Source organism: Nycticebus coucang, chromosome 9 (genome assembly GCF_027406575.1).
Source record: "Nycticebus coucang isolate mNycCou1 chromosome 9, mNycCou1.pri, whole genome shotgun sequence".
NCBI lineage: Eukaryota > Metazoa > Chordata > Mammalia > Primates > Lorisidae > Nycticebus > Nycticebus coucang.
Window position 1 is genome coordinate 44,761,223 of NC_069788.1, and position 21,698 is coordinate 44,782,920.

A 21,698-nucleotide genomic window follows, 5' to 3' on the forward strand; every position below is an offset into this window, starting at 1 on the left:
GTCTTTTAGTAAACAAAACCACGCTCCTTAACAAATACTGCTTTCCAAAGGAGGAGGATTCATAATATAAAATGAATTTTATATTCATTTATATATTCATTTAATAATTTTTCCCTCCCTCCACCTTTACCAAACCAAAGTTAAAACCAAGCCTCGAAGGGCTCTGCGCGCGCCTCAAAATGGCCCCTCCGCGGAGTGGTAGGGGTGATGTCATCACGTCGCGACCTCAGGAAGTAAGTTCCTGACCTGTGTAGTTCAGGATCCTGGAGCTAGTGCTAGTGCGTCCGGTAAACCTGTAATTCTGCTCCAGATGGACAATGCCCGAGAGTCGCCCACTGACAAAGGTGGAGAGACGAAGGAGTCAGACGAAACGGTCGCTGCTCCCAGGGAGCTGGGAGCTACCGATGCCGATAGAATCCCAGAGGAAACGGAGGGAGACGGAGATGCGGACTTGAAAGAAGCTGCGGTGGAGGAAGGCGAGGTAGGAAGAGATATGTTGGTGAGGCTGGAAAAATAAACTGAAGTTGTGTTACTGGCTGCTCGCTAGGCTTCCTGATTTGACCTTCCCAAGTTTTAAGAATTCGAACTCACCACGACTCCCTTTAGATCTGAAATTTTGAACGAGTAGGGAGGGGACAAAACAGAACTCTTTAAGAGCAGAGAGAGGGAAGGAGCGAGGGGGTGGGGTAAAAAATAAAATAAAAACAGAACTCTAGTGCTAGTTCGGATCCAGACACCCAAGCACTCGGTCAGTATTTTTAAATTCTTCCTTTTAGAGACTAAAACTACTTCTAGGGGAGTTTTAAATAGTTTTTGGTTTTCCTGGTGAGGAAATTGGAATCCAGTGCAAGAGCTAAAATCCAGGATTCGTAGTACTCCTTTTGCCGCAGTATGGTTCCTGTTAGAGATGACCAGATCTGTCAGAGGGAAGTTTTGTAGCAGCTCCTTGTTGAATCATGTTCTTAACACTCTTGGGACATTTGATTACTACTAGTGACCTGGATGTTAATGTCCAGGGTCTCTGTAGCATAAAAACACCAAATCCATTAGTTGTACCACCCTTAGAGCTCAACAGCGTTGCCTAGTTCAGCATCAGCCAAGGGAAGAGAATCTTAGTGTTCTCTGGGTTCCATTTCTAGAGGTAGAATCTTGGGGACTTAGAAAATCCCTTAAGAGATTGTGAAGTTGAACATTAGATTAAATGGAAATAGCATTTCGGAGCATAAAGTTGCATCAAATTACATATGAAGTAAGAACTTTTAGAAAAAGAAAAATGTGACAAAACTATTGTAGGAAGGAAACTTTAAAACAGGTCTCAGGGACAGAAAGGATTTGAATAATTAGTTTAGTCCACTAGAGAGTTCACTACATACCAAAATTCGCACCCAACAGAGGATAAAATTGTGATACTTTTGAAACATATTTAAAAATCAATCATGTGCCAGACCACACACACAATTCTAATTTATTTGTTTTTATTCCAAAAGATGGAGGATGTACAAATGTTTTTGTTATATGGATACCTTGTATAATCCTTCAGTCAGGGCTTTTAGTGTACCCATCACCAGAATAGTGTTCATGGTACCCAATAGGTAAGTTTTATCCCTCACCTGTCTATCCTGTCCCTTTTTTGGTTTCTAATGTCCTTTATCTCTCTTTGTGCATGTGTGTACCTGTGCTTAGCTCCCAACTGTTAGTGCGTACATGTGGTGTTTGTTTTTCCATTCCTGAGATAAATTTACCTGGTTCCATTCAGGTTGCTTCAAAAGACATTTAATTCCTTGCAGTGGCTGACTAGTGCTCCATGGTATATATGTGCACGTACACATCACATTTTCTTTATATACTCATGAATTGATAGGCAATTAAGTTGATTCCACATCTTTGCATTTGCGATTGTGAATTGTGCCATGATAAACATTCAGGTGCTGGTGTCTTTTTGATAAAAGTACTTTTTTCCTTTTGAGTAAATAAATACCCAGCAGTGGGATTGCTGGATCGAATGATAGGTCTGCATTTATTTCTTTGAAGACTGTCCAACTGTTTTCCATAGAGGTTGTACTAATTTGCAGTCCCACCAACAACACGAGGTCTGACAATTAAGTTTGAGAACGCTTTTCCTTAAAAAAGTGCTACAGCTACAATACTTTACTGCTGAATATCACTACAGTCACCTTCAAAGTACTCCGCTTGGGAAGCTGTGCACCAATACCAGCACCTAGACTGCCCTTCACAGCAGTCTTGGAACTCTTTCTCTGGAATGACAATCAGAGCTGTCATCTTACAAAGGTCTGACAGTTAAGTTCACGAACTTGCTGCCATGCGTTTACATTGGCTGCACTGTACAAACAATTCAGTAAGGTTTCATAATCTTGATGTATCAGTGTCTCACAGCTGTGTTCATGTCAGCATGGTCGTAGTATCACAATTCTTGCTGAGAGGCATTCGTTATTGTTGTTGCATGTTTTGGTGTGCTGTACGATCATAGCTGTGATGGTCATTCCAGTAAAATAATTCTAAAATTGCTTTGAAGGGTGGCATTGGTGCATAGCTTCCCCAGGGAAGTACTTAAAAGGTGACCATAGTGCTATTCAGCAGTGAGGTATGTAGCACTTGTTGTAGGATGAGTTTGTGAACATAATTATCAGACCTTGTAAATAAGCTTTCTATTCTCTCTGCATCCATACTAGTATCTATTAAGAAAAAGTAGAACTGGCTCCATGCCTGTAGCACAGTGGTTATGGCGCCAGCCACATACCACTGAAGTTGGCAGGTTTGAACCTGGCCTGGGCCAGCTAACAAACAATGACAACTGCAACTAAAAATCTCTGGGCATTGTGGCAGGTGCCTGTAGTCCCAGCTGCTTGGAGGCTGAGGCAGGAGAATCGCTTAAGCTCAAGAGTTTGAGGTAGCTGTGAGCTGTGACACCATAGCACTCTACCGTGGGTGACATAGTGAGACTCTGTCTCAAAAAAAAAGAAAAGTAGAATTATAACAGGCCATATCAAATTCTATGGTATTTAACCAAAGCCTTATTTAGAAAAAAATTCATAGCTTTACATAGTTTTATTAACAAAGAAAAGATAACAAAATTAAGTAGATGAGCGTAGGAACAAAAAGTTAGTAAAAATAAAAATAGATACTAATGAATTAGTCCTTAAAAAAAAGAAATTATAAAATTAAGAACTGGTTATTTGAGATATAAATGTACAACATTACCAAATGAGAAAAGGGGGCTGTAATTACGGATATGGATATCTTTAAAGTTATTAAAAAATTTAAGAGGTGGGGGGAAGCCAAGGCGGATGAATAGCTTGAGTTCATGAGTTCGAGACCAGGCTGAGTAAAATTGAGACCCATCTCTACTAAAATAGAAAAACTGAGGTAAGAGGATCATTTGAGCCCAAGAGTTGGAAGTTGCTGTGAGCTATGATGCCACAGCACTCTGCCCAAAGCAACAACTTGGACTCTATCTCAAAAAATAAAAAATTTAGGAAGTGGGCAAGGAGTGCACTCCCCGTGCCTCCCTGGCCAGACACTCGTGCCAGAGCATTTTCATGATGCGTAATAAAACACGAGCACCCTTGCTTGTTACATTTCTCCTCTTCCCATCTTCCACAGTGGTTGAGATTTCCTGTAGATCCCACTGGGCATTACAGGCCACCCAGTGGAGATTTTTAAAAAGTTTCATGGAACATATTTCCATTGCAGGATGCCTGGCACATGTAAGACATCTGACAGCGTAAGAAGTACTCTGAATGGGCACAGGATGTTGCCTGGAATCAGAGCACTGAATGGTCCAAACTTTCCTTAATGCTAAATGTGCTGCCCGGGCACAGTGGCTCACATCTGTAATCCTAGCACTCTGGGAGGCCAAGGCGGGTAGATCTTGTGAACTCACGAGTTCGAGACCAGCTTGAGAAAAAGCAAGACCCCATCTCTACTAGATATAGAAAAACTGAGGCAAGAAGATCACTTGAGCCCAAGAGTTGGAGGTTGCTGTGAGCTATGCTGCCATGGCACTCTAACTAGGGCAACATCTTGAGACTCTGTCTCAAAAAAAAAAAAAAAAATCCTGCTAAATTTGCTGCTCCTTATTCTAAGATGCCTTTGCACTTATGATAAATGGAAACCAATGACTGTCAAGGCTGCTATGGAGAGAAAATTATCAGCCCTTGAAGTCTGGAAGACTTCTTTTAACAAAGGAAAATCCCTGATTATTGTTTGAAATGCTGAAGAAGTTGCTGTAGAGAAGATTTTTCTTCTTATCCCACTAAATACTACTTTGTGGTCCTGGTTTTTTCCCTAGTCACCTTCTCTGTTGTAAGGATTCATCAAAAGCCTGAATTTGTAGGGCGGCGCCTGTGGCTCAGTGGGTAGGGTGCCAGCCCCATATACCGAGGGTGGTGGGTTCAAACCTGGCCCCACCCCGGCCAAACTGCAACCAAAAAATAGCTGGGTGTTGTGGCAGGCACCTGTGGTCCCAGCTACTTGAGAGGCTGAGGCAAGAGAATCGCCTAAGCCCAGGAGTTGGAGGTTGCTGTGAGCTGTGTGAGGCCACGGCACTCTACCGAGGGTGATAAAGTAAGACTCTGTCTCTACAAAAACAAAAAAAGCCTGAATTTGTAAGCATGAGACACTTGGAGCTTGTTGGAGAGAATCCTAATAATAATATTAATTTCACCAGAGTTTTGCAGGGCAACACAGATGAAATCCAAAAAGTAAAGCCTGAGATGCTAACAGTAAAATTCAGAAAGTGCAGTCAGTGGACACCTCATGACTATATGAATGTGACCAGTGACTATACTTCTTTCATCAAGAGGTACAAATATATTATGAAACCCCTTACTAAAGAAGGGACAAGGTTTCCAGTAGCATATTCTGTAGTGGTTCAGCATAAAATCAAAATACTTGACAGGCTTCTTAGGGCCATCTATGTGCTTCAGAACTTCTATTTCATTCATGTGGACAGAAAATGAGAGGCGGCCTTCTTCTGTAGTGATGGGCATTGCATCCTGTTTCAATAATGTCTTTTTGGCCAGTTGAAGAGTGTGCACGTGTGTGCATCATGGAGCTAGGTTCGGGCTGATCTCACCTGCGTGAAGAACCTCTACAGAATATGTGCAGACTAGTAGTACTTGATAAATCTTTGTAGTATGGCTTCTCCTATTAAAACCAACTTAGATATTGTCAGGAAGCTCAAGTCTTTCATGGGTGAAAACAATCTTGAAACCAAAAAGATGACACCCAATAAAGAAGAAAGGTGGACGAAGTGGTTTGCAATGGTTAATGGAAAACTGACCAACATAGGGACTGTCAAAATGCATCCTCCACTTGAAATACCTCTTTTTTTTAGGCAGTGCCTATTTTGTAGTCAGTAGGGAATATGTGCAAGAGAGTGAAAAAATCCAAAAGTTTATGGAGTGGGTGCAGAACTTTCATAGCCAGATGAGTATCTCTGGGCCATTATCCAAAGGATCCCAAAAATCCCTGGCTCACTCTCCTTGAGCTGTAAGTACAACTTGGCTGGCGTGCTGCAGTGGCCAGGTTTGTAAAGTGGCAATACTTTGAGGGTGATATTTCTTTCTTTTTTTTTTTTTTTAAAGGTACTCAGATGTCAATTTTATTGTTTTGCTACACACACGCTTATTTGCTACTACAAAGAAGATACAACACATCAAAACTTCCTTTCATTGAAGTTTTTGAAAACCAGAAAATATAATTAATTATTAAGCTCTAGCCAAACTGCCGAATGTTTCCTTCACATTCTTTTCCCACAAGTTACTTTGCTGGAAATTCTTTATTGTGCAGACTCATGGAAATACTTGAGACCTATTGGTGATTCTTGGGGTCAAATCAAAAAGTAGAGTTAAAGTATACTGGTTATTCAAATACATGCACACTACACAGCTCCCTTCATCAGTTACTAGTATTGAAGTAATAAGGAAAAGATACTAGAAAAAACCTTACAGAACTCATTGTAGGTTATCAGAATTATTGGTATACATCCTATGTCCTTATTTAGCAAGCTTTTTCAACTTGCTGAATAAAAGTACCAGCAAAAACCAAAACTGCAAGAATGTTTTTTGGTGAATTTGGCTCAGTGTCATCATTCATAGCATTTTCAGAAGGATCCCAATTGTGAGACAGAATAACTGCAGCAACATTTGAATGATTTACTATAGTCATTCTGAACTCTCTTAAGTCCAGTGTCTTTCAGTCATCTTCCAAGCAAAGAAAACTTATTAAAATATATCTCAGTCTTGCCAGCCGTTCTCTCTGCACAGATAACAACATCCGCACTCCTCCGCCTTATAAGAGGCCAGCCATCTCTAATATCCTGGAAGATGCTCTTGCTATCCTGTTACTGGGTAAAACCTTCTGGTAGAGAGGGAGGGAAATCGTTGCCCAGGTTGAGAGACAGTTTACTAAGGTTCTTCATTAACGTTTCTGAGAAGTTGTGTGAGGAGTCTGAAACATCTTGCGAATCTTCTTCAGTGAGCATTTGTGAAGATTCAAGTGCATGAGGTGTCCACTGAGTGCACTTTCTGAATTTTACTGTTACCATCTCAGGCTTTGGGATCAAGATTGGGTCAAGCATTTGTGATGGATCCACTGCAGCCTACTCTCAGCTGTTAGCTCTTCCGGGATCTTTGAGTCCCTGCAGAAATGTGAGGAAGCCCGTAAAGATCTTCGTAGCAGGAACGAACCCAGATACCCGAATACCAACCTGAGGATGATATATCTAAGGGCGCTCCCTGCCCACCTTGCGACAGGGTCCATGTGCACTCGGTGTGCATATTTGGAGCTGGAGACCTGAATTGAATGTTGCACACTCATCACTTGTCTGCCAGTAAGTTTGACTTGGAAGCTGACCACTTTGCCATCCGGTGTTTGGATGAGCACCTGAGGCATAAAGGTTTGGAGACATTAAAACACTGACCACAGTAGGCAATTTTCGGGTTGATAAGAAAGAGTATATTTCTATACAGAATGTGCCCTATTGGGCGGCGCCTGTGGTTCAAGGAGTAGGGTGCCGGTCCCATATGCCGGAGGTGGCAGGTTCAAACCTAGCCCCGGCCAAAAACCAAAAAAAAAAGCCAGAATGTGCTCTATCTGGTTCCTCTTCTTTGTCAATAAGCAACAGAAAAATTAGGGCAGTGCCTGTGGCTCAAAGGAGTGGGGCACCAGCCCCATATGCCGGAGGTGGCGGGTTCAAGCCCAGCCTTGGCCAAAAACTGCAAAAGAAAAATAATTATTATTATATGGGATCCTTTTGGGGACAGGGACTCTTTAAGTGTTTACATTAAGAAGTCGCATGGTTTCTGCAGAGCACAATTGGTTAGAAAGGTTACAGAATTAAATGTCCTAAGGTTAATATGAGGGAGAAATAAAGTAGCTATGAGGCCAGGGGAGGCAGCAAGGCATTTTGGAGAGGGGGTGCTGGGGAAGAGGCCCATGTAAAAAATCAGCCTGTTAAAAGACCTCAGGGACTAGCCGGGCGTTCTGGTGGGCGCCTGTAGTCCCAGCTACTCGGGAGGCTGAGGCAAGAGAATCACTTAAGCCCAGGAGTTGGAGGTTGCTGTGAGCTGTGTAAGGCCACGGCACTCTACCAAGGGCCATAAAGTGAGACTCTGTCTCTACAAAAAAAAAAAAAAAAAAAAGACCTCAGGGACTTAACAAAATGAAAAGATTTAGCCTGTGCCAAAATTATTTTGAGAATTTTAAATATGACCATTTTCCTGGGTGAATAAATTTATAGCAGCAAATAATCATAAAGATATTAAAAAAAGAAAATTTAGGGCGGCGCCTGTGGCTCAACGTGTAGGGCGCCGGTCCCATATGCCGGAGGTGGCGGGTTCAAGCCCAGCCCCGGCCAAAAAAAAAAAAAAAAGAAAATTTAATGTTTAAGCTTAGGCCAAATAAGTGTGAAAATCTAAGAAAAATGGATGACATTTAGGAAAATATAAATCTCCAAAATTAAAGCCAAAGAGAATAGAAAACTTGTATAAATCAGTAACTAGAAAGCAACTGAAAAGATTGTCAAAGATATCTTCTCTCAGGCTAGGCATGGTGGCTCACACCTGTAATCCTAGCACTTTGGGAGGCTGAGGCTGGTGGATTGCTTAAGTTCAGGAGTTGGAGAACAGCATGAGCAAGAGCAAGAGCAAGACTGTCTCTAAAAAAATAGCTGAGAATTGTGGTGGGCACCTATAGTCCCCATTACTTGGGCGGCTGAAGCAAGAGGATCACTTAAGCCCAAGAGTTTGAGGTTGCGGTGAACTATGATGCCATGGTACTCTACCAAGGGCAACAAAGTGAGACTTTGTCTAAAAAAAAAAAAATATATATATATATATATATATATATATATCCACTCCCACCATCAAACTACCTTCACTCCCACCAACCCCACAAATCTTGAATTCCTCTTTAAGGGAAACAATTAAATCTCATTAATGAGTTTTCTAATATAGTTAAGATTCTGTATTAAGTTGGAGGGGAAGGGCTCGGTGCCTGAAACTCAGTGGCTAGGGTGCCAACCACATACCCACCGCAGAGCTGGTGGGTTCAAATCTAGCCTGGGCCTGCCATACAATGACACCTACAACCAAGAAAAAGCTGGGTGTTGAGGCAGGTGCTTGTAGCCCCAGCTACTTGGGAGGCTTAGGCAAGAGAATCACTTAAGCCCAAGAGTTGGAAGTTTCTGTGAGCTGTGACGCCACAGCATTCTACCCAGGGTAACATAGTGAGACTCTGTCCCCCCAAAAAAAGTTGAAGGAGAAGTTTGGATTTGATTTTTATTGTTACGAAACAGACATTTATTAAACATTTACCATAAGTAAAATTGTGTTAAATGCTGATGGGGAAGAGATATAAATAATAAGAAACAAACTGATCTTCTAAAAATTGGGAAACATTTGCATGATACAGTAGGATTAAAGGATAGGAAGAAGGCTGCACCTGTAATCCTAGCATTCTGGAAGACCAAGGTGAGTGGATTGCTTGAGTTCAGGACCTGGAGGCCAGCCTGAGTGAGAGCGAGACCCTATCTCTACTAAATATAGAAAACTAGCTGGACATAGTGGTGGGCACACATAGTCCAGGCTACTCAGGAGACTGAGGCAAGAGGATCACTGGTGCCCAAGAGTTGGAGGTTGGCTGTGAGCTAGGCTAACCCCATGGCACTTGGCACTCTTATCAGGGCGACAGAGTGAGACACTGACCTGAAAAAAAAAAAGCACTACGTGTCAGAAACTCACGTAAAAGTTCCAAATTGAGGCTGGGTGCCTATAACTCAGTGGCTAAGGCACCAGCCACATACACTGGAGCTGGCGGGTTCAAATACAGCCCAGGCCTGCCAAACAATGACAACTACAACCAAAAAAAAAAAAAAAAAATAGCCAGGTGTTATGGAAGGTGGCTGTCGTCCCAGCTACTTGGGAGGCTGAAGCAAGAGAATCACTTAAGCCCAAGAGTTTGAGGTTGCCGTGAGCTGTGACGCCATGGCACTTTACCCAGGGTGACATAGTGAGACTCTGTCCCCCCAAAAAAAGTTGGAGGGGGAAAAAGTTTGGATTTGATTTTTATTGTTATTAAACATTTACCATAAGTAAAATTGTGTTAAATGCTGATGAGGAAGAGATATAAATAATAAGAAACCTATTTTCAAAAAATTGGGAAATATTTGCATGATACAGGAAGATTAAAGGATAGGAAGAAGGCTGGCATGGTGTCTCACACCTGTAATCCTAGCAGGAGACTGTTTGAGACTCTGTCTCCCAAAAAAAAAAAAAAAGGTTCCAAATTGAATGAAACATTGTTTTGATGAGAAGGGTCTTCCTTTTCAGTATTCTTTCCATGTAGAATCATCAGCAATAAAGAGATTTATAGATCTGGAGACAGAATACTTGGCTGAATAGAGAGGACTTTTCAGACATCCCCTCATAAGAATGAGATCAGAGGCCAGGCACGGTGACTCACATCTGTAATCTAGCACTCTGAGAGGCCAGAGCAGGTGGATTCCTTGAGCTCACAAGTTTGAGACCAGTCTGAGCAACAGCAAGACCCCATCTCTAAAAATAGCTGGGCATTATGGCAGATGCTTATAGTCCCAGCTACTGGGGAGACTGAGGCAAGCAGATCACTTGATCCCAAGAGTTTGAAGTTGCTGTGAGCTATGGTACCACCAAGAGTGACAAAGTAAGTCTCTGTCTCAAAAAAAAAAAAAAAAAAAAAGGATGAGATAAGAGTGGGCCATGCAGAGAAGTGATTTTCATGATCCTTGGCATTTCATTGCCTTTGTAAACAGATACTAGATCTGTAATCATAGCTGAACTGGAAAACTGGATTATTTGGCTTGTTTTCTTTCCACAGCTAAGATAATAATCTTCCTTTAGGAGAGATATTATATCTTAACACTTACTAGTACAGTCAACTGTCTACAACCAAAAAACTGCTCAATAAATAGATTTGTTCTTTGGTAACAGGATGATGTCTTTATATATTACCCAAGCCTGGAAAGTAGGTCAAATATATAATAGGTTTTCTATCATCTTCCCAGCTCAAGACTCAGGATGTCTCAGATTTAACAGCAATTGAAAGGGAAGACTCATCATTACTAACTCCTGTAGCCAAAAAACTGAAAATAGATACCAAAGAAAAGAAAGAGAAGAAGCAAAAAGTGGATGAAGATGAGATTCAGAAGATGCAGTAAGTCGCTTAGCATTCCCCATTTCAGTGCTCGAACTTAACCAGACAAATATAATAAAACTTTTTTGGCCTTTAAAATTCTTTTTTCTTTTTTAAACTCAAAATAATTAGTGCAGTATGTTATAGAAAATATAAATAGGTGAAAATAAAAAATACCAGCTGGGCAATGGTGGCTCACGCCTATAATCCCAGCACTCTAGGAGGCCGAGGCAGATAGATTGCCTGAGCTCACAAGTTGAGACCAGCCTGAGCAAAAGCAAGACCCCGTCTCTAAAAATAGCCAGGCATTGTGGCAGGCGCCTATAGTCCCAGCTACTTGAGAGGCTGAAACAAGAGGATCACTTGAGCCCAGGAGTTTGAGGTTGCTGTGAGCTGTGATGCCATGGCACTCTACTGGGGGCAACAAAGTGAGACTCTGTCTTAAAAAAAAAAAAAAAGAAAGAAAACCACCATACCACCAAGAGATACACACTGCTAATACAACATACTTTCTATCCATGTATTTCTACAAATAATTTTTTTTTTTTTTTTTTTTTTCAAAAATGACAATTACCATTTTGTTTTAAAGACAAGAAAGAGACTTGTTCTGTCACCCTGGCCAGAGTGCTATGGCCTCATCATAGCTCACTGCAAACTCCTGAATTCCTCAGCCTCCAGAGTAACTGGGACTACTGGCACACAGTACCATGACTAGCTAATTTTCCTGTTTGGTAGAGATGGGGTCTTGCTCATACTCAAGCTAGTCTCAAACTCGTGACCTCAATCAATCCTCCTGCCTCAGCTTCCCAGAATGCTAAGATTGTAGGCATGAGCCACCACACTCAGCTTCAAATACTGTTTTGTAACCTGTTTTTTACATGATGTATGATGAATGTTTACTGTGTTGGTACATTGTCAAAGCCTTTTCATACATAGAGTAGAACCTCTGTAAGTTTACCACCCAAGGGACTATAACAAACTGGTCAATATAAGGAACTAGGCCTACTGTACCAAAACGTACATATAATACATGTCCAGTCTGTGAAAATTAGATCAACTTAAGGAAGTGGTCAATGCAGGGAGGTCGTTAACTATGGCAGTTCTACTGTATTTCCAAATTCCTCTCTAAAAAGGTGTTCCATTTCATTCACCCCCTACTAGCATGTGTGAATTTGTGTCCCTACATTTTTACTAATGCTGTTCTAAGTTATCTGATTTATGAAAAATGTTATCTTGTTTTAGTTTATAATTTCCTTCATTAACGGGTAATTTTTTTATCTCCATTGACCATTGGTATTTTTGTAAATTTCCTTTTTTTTTTCTTTTTAATTTCCTGTTAATGTCTTTGCTTATCTTCTAAAATTGATATGGCTATCTTTTTTTTTTGGAGACAGTCTTAGTCTGTTGCCCTGGGTAGAGTGCCATGGCATCACAGCTCACAGCAACCTCAAACTCTTGGGCTTAAGCGATTCTCTTGCCTCAGCCTCCCAAGTAGCTGGGACTACAGATGCCTGCCATAACCCTTGGCTATTTTTGGTGGTGGTGTTTCAGTTGTCATTGTTGTTTTAGCTGGCCCGGGCCGGGTTCGAACCCACCAGCCTCAGTGTATGTGGCTGCCGCCCTGCCCACTGAGCTATGAGTGACACCTGATATGGCTATCCTTTTACTTATTTCAAGTAATTAATTTTAAGGTTATTAGCTTTTTTCCATGTATTTTTTTTTCTTTTTTTTGGGTGGGGGACAGTCTTACTCTGTACCCTGGGTATAGTGCCATGGTGTCCTACCTCACAGCAACTTCAAACTCCTGGGGTCAAGCGATCCCCTTGCTTCAGCCTCCCAAGCAGCTAAGACTACAGGCGTGCACCACTATGCCCAGCTAATTTTTTGTTGTTGTTGTTGTTGAAGTTTGGCTGGGGCTTGGTTCAAACCCCCCACCCATGGGATATGGGGCTGGTGCTCTACTCACTGAGCCACAGGTGCCACCCACTAATTTTTTTATTTTAGTAGAGAATGGGGTCTCGCTCTTGCTCAGAGCGAGACCCCATTGGTCTCCAACTGGTCTCCAACTCCTGGTCTCCAACTCCTGAGCTCAAGCAATCCACCCATCTCAGCCTCCAGAGTGTTAAGGTTATAGGCATGAGCCACCGTGCTCAGCCTCCATGTATTCTGTACATATTTTCCCTCAAATCTGTTATATTGAAAACCACTGATTTGAATATAAATTTCTATATTAAATTTTTTTTTCTAGTGAATTTTTTTCTTTTTTGCAGTTTTTGACCAGGGCCAGGTTTGAACCCACCACCTCTGGTATATGGGGCCAGTGCCCTACTCCTTGAGCCACAGGCACCACCCTATATATTAAATTTTTACCATCAATGTAAAATGTAGTAAGATACTGTTATAGGAAAACAAGACCTTGTCTTGATTATAATATAATAATGTTATTTTTTTAAGCAGGAGATATGTTATGGGAAAGAGAGCCTAATGCTGAAGACAGAGTCTATATGACACAGTAACTTAGCATTGTTTAAGTTTGTGTTCTTAATAAGTAAGAAAGGAAGTTGTATTTCACATTTTTTCAAGTTCCCTTAAAGTAGAAATGTTATTATCTCCGTTCCTTATAAGCACCAAGCCCAATGACATTGACCTCTCAAGAATTCATCTTTTAATTATCTGAGACTTGTTTTATTGACTTGATAATGTGTCTTAAGTAATCATTTTTATAAGCCAACTTAATTACCTGAATCTTTGTTTAGAATCCTGGTTTCTTCTTTTTCTGAGGAGCAGCTGAACCGTTATGAAATGTATCGCCGATCAGCTTTCCCTAAGGCAGCCATTAAAAGGGTAAGGATGAACAAATAAAAGGGTAAGGATGGACCACCACACTTCATTTCCATTGTATATAGAACTAAACCAGACAAAGGCATATCTATTGTCATTTTGGAGTGAGTACTGGGCAATTCAGTGGATTATTTAGACAGCAAAATAAAAATAATATGCCTTTCAATTATCTGACCCATTTCAGTTTTATATATTAGGGATAGTGTCTGAGCATATAAAGCAAGTCATTACATGCTTGTATTCTTGTTTTTAATGGTTTCAATTTCAGCATGCAACCTTTAGTGAACACTTTTTCTGTGCAGAGTTCATTTACTGGGACTCTGTTTCAAAGATAGACTCTTAAGGTAGTCTTTGACTATCTTAATCACAGTCTTTATCCTTCTTTCAAGCTGATCCAGTCTATCACTGGCACCTCTGTGTCTCAGAATGTTGTTATTGCCATGTCTGGTATTTCCAAGGTTTTCGTTGGGGAAGTCGTAGAAGAAGGTAAGTAGTGTTGGTTACAAATACTGTATTACACCTGTAGTGGTCTTTATACTACAGAACTTAAAGCACCTATGGGAGTTTCCATTTGTGCTAGAAGTTGACCAAATGGGGAGCCTCATATTCAGGAGAGCATGACCATTATTCCTGGAAAGTTTCAATACTGTGGGATAAGGCACCATCTAGGAAATCCCCTCCCTGATTCCTATCCTTAGCCCAAGGTAACAGAAGCAGACTTTGTATTTTCTCCAGTGGACTTTGCTCATTTCTGCTGCCAAAAGTAAAGATAACAAGAAAAGCAATCACCAGCAATGACCTGTGAGTTGTCCCTTTTGGTGTGACCCCTGAGAACTGCCCTGTCTTATTGAGTAAAAAGCCTGGCAGTTTCCCATTACTAATCTCTAGCTGGTAAAATCTTTTTATTTTTTTAAGCAGGAGATATGTTTTAAACTGTTGCCTATGATATGAGATATGCTAAAGCTAACATACATTTTATAGCATTCCATTAGGGAAAAACTTGATTTCCTTAGCAGACTTAAAAAAGGTTAACAATAATTAACAGGACTCAAAAGAATTATGTGATAAGTTATTGTGTGATAATGAAACTTTTCTGTTTGTTCTATTTAGCCCTGGATGTGTGTGAGAAGTGGGGAGAAATGCCACCACTACAACCCAAACATATGAGGGAGGCTGTTCGAAGGTTAAAGTCAAAGGGACAAATCCCTAACTCGAAGCACAAAAAAATTATCTTCTTCTAGACCAAAATCTAGAAATACCTATTACTGACAGAAGAAGTACATTCCAGACTTCCTATAAATGAGACATTCTGCGCTGGTGCTTTAGTATCTCTAGTCCAAGGATTTCATGATTTTAGTATTTTTCTCAAAACGCTAATATCTGTATACCCAGAAGGCATACAGCTTGTTTCATACTTCTCTTGACAAATTTTGGGACCTCTTAGGGTATTTTGAGGTATTTGTCTCTTCGCTAGTTGGAAGAAAGGTGCCTGGGCCTTAACTATCTTCTGGACAGGAAAGCTTTCAGAGAGAGAAAACCTTTCTGAGACAGCATGGTTTCACATTGAAGCTTAAATTAAGATGCTAAGATAGGTTTTTTCCAATGTCTGGTTTTAAGTAGATGAAACCATCAGAACATTTGACTTGTGATCCCCTATCGTGAGGAACGTAATGGTAGCAGTAGTAATAATTTGTGCTTATAAGGATTTAAGATTCTCTTATGGATTTTGTTGAGTTATCATTAAACTGTTTTCCAATTTGCCAAATGTATATTCTTTTTCTAGTGGAATGGTGCAAAGTTTGTTATTCTTTTAGGTATCCCAATAAAATTGGTCTTGGCTTTTTTGTGAAAATTTGAACCCTTCTCATTTTCTAGCAGAACCATTAGAATTTTTTTCATAAAAGAATACGTCATTAAAGACAAATTATATAGAAAAAAGAAATAAAAGAAAGCACTTCAAGCACTATGCAAACAATATAAAAGCCCATGTATTTCAGATTCCTATAAACAGATATACCACAACCAATTTTGTTTAGTAAGTTTAATTTGCTTTTTCTCAGGTGGTTCACAGAACCAGTACACTCAAAGTTTAATACTGCAACATTAAAATTTCCCAATACTGACCAAGATTTCCAGTTCATCAGATACATTCTCATTGTTTTTTTTTCAAATAGAGAGGAATGTAGTGACCTTTTTTTGACAGTGATTAGAAGTTATAAGGCTATTGTATATAATTGACAATCTCTAATTCTTTCATCTCTACCATTCAGTGTCATAGGGAGAAGGGTCTTGAACCTGTTCTCTTTTGAAGCTTTCCTGAGCATCTGTTAATAAAGATTCCAATTCTGTTTTAGCACCCTGAGTGGGGAAACATCTTAGACTCAGAAAATTGGGCAAGTCTGACTTATAAACAACCTTACATTAAAACTCATAGCTTTAAACATGTACTTAGCCAATGGAAAAGACAATTGAGGCACTCCACAAAGAAATGCTTAAAGACTCAGTCTAGGGGTGGCGCCTGTGGCTCAAGGAGTAGGGCGCCGGTCCCATATGCCAGAGGTGGCGGGTTCAAACACAGCCCCGGCCAAAAACCACAAAAAAAAAAAAAAAAAGACTCAGTCTAAATCTTGACCAAAAACTAATAAACTTACAAAAAAGATATTCTCTCAGGGGTTTTTTTTAACAGTTAAAGGTAACTGTTCTATTGCAGTTAAATACTGAATAAGGCTGAACTTAACAAAGGAGGAAGATCAAATCCCAAGTCTGGCCACTTAGCAAAGCTTCACTGCTAAAGGTTATATATGTATTTCCCCTATGTCAGGTGGAAAGTAATCCCCATTCGATAATAGTGCTATTATCTATACTTATCCAAAGGTGAATAGGAATCTTTCTATTCTGACAGAAGATGGGGGAACAACCAGATGAAGGCCTTAGTCTCTGAAAGAACAGTGCATCACACCAATTTCTGTGGCCGTTGATGACTGATAAATCACAATGACACAGCTTTTATAGATCTCAAATAACCAGATGTCATCATACTAACTTATATAGCAAAGCTCAGTTGTTTCCTTGTTTTCTGATTTTACTAGTTTAGGCAAGTATTAAATAAGTGAGGAGGGAAAAAAAAACCTGATATAAAGGTTTGGAATGGAAAGTTCCTATTTACTATGACAATACTTTAAAGTATCTTCTTTCTACTACCCTCCACACACACCCTTTAAGGGAAAACTAATGTAAATGAGTTAAATGGAAGCACTTAATTTATACGGGATATGTGAGGGATGGTGTTTATCCTTTGTATATTCTATACACAGGGACCATTCTTTTCAGAACCATGAAAAGGGGATATAAAGGGGCGGTGCCTGTGGCTCAAAGGAGTAGGGCGCTGGCCCCATATGCTGGAGGTGGTGGGTTCAAACCCAGCCCCAGCCAAAAACTGCAAAAAAACAAGGGGGGGTGGGCATAAAGGTTGAGACCCATAGTAAAATGAAAATCAGATGTAATATGTGTATATAGTAAAAACCAGCCATCATGTATAGAATTCATTCCTGTTTTAAATTTAGGGAAACTAGGTTAATTGTTCCAGTAAGTTGAAAAAAATTTGAGATTTATAGTCATCCCTGCAAGCCAGCTGAAGGGAAGATTTAAACTCTAGTCTATAACACATTAAAGTATATCCCTAGTACATCCATGTAAAAAGGCAATCTGGACAATCACACATAATACATAATTGTACATGCTTCCCAGCTGAAATGGTAATGTGCAGTGGCTGAAGTCTTTGAGGAATAGTGGTGGTAGGTATCCCTCCAGACATTTTCTTGAGGTATTGTTATTTATTCAGAGTCTCATAGCTCTAAGGCAGAAATCATAAGTAGTCCAAATGGGCTGATATTATTCTTTCCTTCTGTTATTTTCATTTACAGTTACCCTGAGGCCTATCATCAGTTCATATTTCTTCATTATGAAAAAGTCTTTCTCCCAATGAACAGGAGCATGAAATTATATAAACTGATTTTTACTAAAGTCTCATGGGATAATGACTCCTACCATACTTCCTGATATATTTCAAAACACTATGGCCAAAACTTCCACATAGGAAAGTCAGAAATTCTAGGGCTCCAATTTGTCACATGGACAAGAGCCCTAGAAATTTTTAGACAGCCCACAAACCTAAGCTCTGACCATTAACAGATTAGCCTTGGTACTTAGTGGATATTTCTACTGCCTCCCCCTAAGTATAAGCTTAGGTAAAGGCATAACCAAAAATGCCTGATAGACATTTTCTTTGCATGGAAGGATACCAGATAGATAGGGTAGGCAGAGGAGAAAGGAATGAGTAGAGAATCAGAATGTGTCAACCAATTCAGAGGAACCTAAGTTTGAATAACTCAACTTTTCAGCTACTAGATCACTGTCTTGCCTCCAAGAACATTAGAGGTGCCATATTTGAGAGGACCAGTGTTCCATTCAGCCTTTGAAAGAAGCACTAAGGGGGCGGCGCCTGTGGCTCAGTCGGAAGGCGCCAGCCCCATATGCCGAGGGTGGTAGGTTCAAGCCCGGCCCCGGCCAAACTGCAACCAAAAAATAGCTGGGCGTTGTGGCGGGCACCTGTAGTCCCAGCTACTCGGGAGGCTGAGGCAAGAGAATCGCTTAAGCCCAGGAGTTGGAGGTTGCTGTGACCTGTGTGATGCCATGGCACTCTACCGAGGGCCATAAAGTGAGACTCTGTCTCTACAAAAAAAAAAAAAAAAAAAAAGCAGCACTAAGGAGTAGTTTGTGAAGGGATACAGTTACCCTCTCAGTTATATACAGCCAAGTAGCCTTACTTTTCTGTAATTCCTTTTGGGAGGCCACCATACAAAGATTCAGCTAGCACCTCTTCTTGGACAAGAGCTCCTTAAATTTCTGATTTTTGCCTAAGGCTATGAAGTTGAGCTCCAGAGCCAGTGTTTCAGTACCAGGTCTTTGTTCTCCACTGGATATTTGATCAAACACTCCCATCAGTTTTCCTTTTTGCAGATTACCATCTACATTTTTTAAGGATGTAACCTCATATGGAAGTTTTTTTTACTTTACCCCGATAATTTTCACTCTTTTCTGGACCTTTCCTCCTTTCACCAATATTTTGTAAATAAAATCACTAGAATCACACAGATAATTTGGTTAAGACATAACCATGAGGCTGGACACCCATAGCATAGAGGTTACGGCACCAGCCACATACACCGAAGGTGGTGGGTTCGAGCCCAGCCGGGCCTGCTAAACGACGACAACTGCAACAAAAAAAAAATAGCCAGGCATTGTGGTGGGTCCCTGTAGTCCCAGCTACTTGGAAGGCTGAGGGGAGAGAATTGCTTGAGCCCAGGAGTTAGAGGTTGCTGTGAGCTGTGACGCCAGAGGACTCTACCAAGGGCAACATAGTAAGTGTCTCAAAAAAAAAAAAAAGACATGGGCGGCGCCTGTGGCTCAGTGAGCAGGGCGCCAGCCCCATATACCGAGGGTGGCAGGTTCAAACCCAGACCCGGCCAAACTGCAACAAGCTGTAGTCCCAGCTACTTGGGAGGCTGAGGCAGGAGAATTGCCTAAGCCCAGGAGTTGGAGGTTGCTGTGAGCTGTGTGACGCCACGGCACTCTACTGAGGGCAATAAAGTGAAACTGTCTCTACAAAAAAAAAAAAAAAAAAAAACAGCCAGGCGTGTGGCGGGTGCCTCTAGTCCCAGCTACTCAGGAGGCTGAAGCAAAAGAATTACCTAAGCCCAAGAGCTGGAGATTGCTGTGAGCTGTGATGACACAACACTCTATCAAGAGCGACAAAATGAGACTCTATCTCTAAAAAAAAAGTTTTTTTTTAATAAAATAAAAGACATAACTATGATTTTGTATGAACTGCTGTTTTCTATGTTGTCTCCAAAACCCCTTACTCATGTCAGAGGGCAGTTCAGTTAGGCTTTTGGCCACAGCAAGACTGATCCCTCCTCCCTCTCAAAAATACTTCAGTCTCTTTCCTGAGTTCCAATAGACCTCATTGCCTTAGCAACTGATAATTCTTCCATAAATAATTACCTTAGAATTACTATGCTGAATTTCACCTGTCGCTTTTCTGAGAATTCACAGCCTTGCTTATTGTGACCCTTCTGTAGTTTTGTGTTTATTTCATCTTCTGATGTACCTTTCACTGCCTGGAAACAGTGACATTAATTTCGTTGTAAAATACTACTTTCAGGTCATTTATACAAAAATTTTAAGGCTGAACAAAGGATCAGCCCTTAGGTTACCTCTCCTGTTAACATTCTTTCTAAAAAAAATCTTTATTCCTAAGTCTCTGTTTCATAAGCAAGGCAAGTTCCCACAATCCCACATTAACTGATGTTTTTAAAATTGCCTTTGTGGGGTGGCGCCTGTGGCTCAGTCGGTAAGGCACCAGCCCCATATACCGAGGGTGGCGGGTTCAAACCCAGCCCCGGCTGAACTGCAATCAAAAAAATAGCTGGGCGTTGTGGCGGGCACCTGTAGTCCCAGCTACTCAGGAAGCTGAGGCAAGAGAATTGCTTAAGCCCAGGAGTTGGAGGTTGCTGTGAGCCGTGTGACGCCACGGCACTCTACCGAGGGCCATAAAGTGAAACTCTGTCTCTACAAAAAAAAAAAAAGTATGTTGAAAATTGCCTTTGTGAAAAAAACTTGTCAAAAGTTCTTTAAAATTATGGAAAAACTTAGATTATGTCCCTTTATGAATACATGTTTATTTTTATCCTCCCAAGTATGTCTTGAAAGGCTGAGGCAGGAGGATTACTTGAGCCCAGGAGTTCGAGGCTGCAGTGAGCTATGAATGCACCACTGCACTTCATCCTGGGCAACAGAGTGAGATCCCGTGTCTTAAAAACACACTAGGCTCAGCACCCGTAGGACAGTGATTACAGCACCAGCCACATGCACCGAGGGTGGCAGGTTCGAACCAGGCCAGGGCCAGCTAAACAGCAATGACAACTGCAAACAGATATAGCCGGGCATTGTGGCAGGCACCTGTAGTCCCAGTACTTGGGAGGCTGAGGCAAGAGAATCGCTTAAGCCCAAGAGTTGGAGGCTGCTGTGAGCTGTGACGCCATGGCACTCTACTGAGGGTGATATAGTCTGTCTCAAAAAACACACACACACACGACTCTGCAAGTCAAGCATGATTTCCCATAAAGGAAACCTTTTTACCTTTCCTTCAATAGGTCACTTGTTATCAAGACTTTAGTGACTTCGCTAAATCATTATTTTACCATCTTGCCAAGTAAAGGTGAGTTAGCTGATGAACTTCTGTCCAATCAACACAGCTTGAAGTGCATCACAGGGCAGTATGAATGCAGTTACAGTGTTGGAGAAGAATTAGGAAAAAAAGGGAATAGCTTTTATAGGGTAGGGCAAAACATAGCTGGGTTCAAGGGTTTTGTTTGTTTTTTTTTACTGAAGTCTAAAGTACATGATTTTAGAAAGACAGTGATAAAGGGAAGAGGCAACAGGTTGAGATGTTTATATTAAAGTTTAAAATATTTTCAGCTCGTAAACCATCCAGTGCTGAAGAGAGCACTGGTAGAAAGTCAGGGCTAGAAAAGCAGATGTGACCTCTCAGGTGTACCTATGGCAGACAGACAGGACTCAGAAGCAAACTCCCCTATTGATTTCTACCACATGCTTTCAACCTCAGAATGAATAATTTTTTTCTTAATTTCAAATAAATTATAGAGGGGAGAGATGATATGGCTGAGTCACTACTGTTGTTTACTTTCTACCACAGCATCACAGTGATGAAAGTATAACAGAAAGGAAGCTTAATCCTAAAAAATTTGATTATAATATCAGCCAGGATGATACGAGCTTGTTTCCCTTTCCAAAAAGGCATACAGTCCAGGTCTCCCTTATTCTTATGCCTCTCCTGCCCTCCCAACCTGCCTTTGCTGGGCTATTTCCTGCTCCACGCCACCACCATTGCCAAAGTTCAGATCAAGGACTTTTCAAGTCTAGTACAGGAAGCTCTGCAACATGGAATCTTTGGTGGCTCTTTGGATGACTGGAGAGGTGGGTATTCTGCTTGTTCACATAAACTGTAAAGGAAGCAAATGTCCCTGCCATGAAAGTATGAGCTAAAATGGCCCTACAGCATCAAGAAGATTCCACCTAGTATG

General features: G+C 40.9%; 1 protein-coding gene and 1 pseudogene across 2 annotated transcripts; both read left to right on the forward strand.

Annotated features, from left to right (window-relative positions):
- The first annotated feature begins 232 nt into the window (after nucleotides 1–232).
- TAF11 (TATA-box binding protein associated factor 11) lies at nucleotides 233–15,298 on the forward strand. 2 transcript variants are annotated; one of them, XM_053603254.1, is made up of 5 exons: nucleotides 234–481; nucleotides 10,565–10,713; nucleotides 13,449–13,536; nucleotides 13,923–14,019; nucleotides 14,644–15,298. In XM_053603254.1, the coding sequence occupies exons 1-5, from the start codon at nucleotides 311–313 to the stop codon at nucleotides 14,772–14,774; spliced, it is 636 nt and encodes a 211-aa protein (XP_053459229.1). In that variant the 5' UTR covers nucleotides 234–310; the 3' UTR covers nucleotides 14,775–15,298. The 2 variants fall into 2 exon arrangements, with proteins under 2 accessions (XP_053459230.1, XP_053459229.1); XM_053603255.1 differs by lacking the exon at nucleotides 13,923–14,019 and having other exon boundaries at nucleotides 233–481.
- On the forward strand, nucleotides 3,040–7,075 carry LOC128594431 (beta-1,3-galactosyl-O-glycosyl-glycoprotein beta-1,6-N-acetylglucosaminyltransferase-like; annotated as a pseudogene).
- Nucleotides 15,299–21,698: the final 6,400 nt, after the last annotated feature.

Excerpts from the sequence above, each read along its gene's own strand:
- TAF11 (XM_053603254.1), top strand. The coding sequence starts at position 311 with ATGGACAATGCCCGAGAGTCGCCCACTGACAAAGGTGGAGAGACGAAG. Across the intron at positions 482-10,564 it reads CTGCGGTGGAGGAAGGCGAG|CTCAAGACTCAGGATGTCTC; the intron begins GTAGGAAGAGAT and ends TCATCTTCCCAG. Across the intron at positions 14,020-14,643 it reads TGGGGAAGTCGTAGAAGAAG|CCCTGGATGTGTGTGAGAAG; the intron begins GTAAGTAGTGTT and ends TGTTCTATTTAG.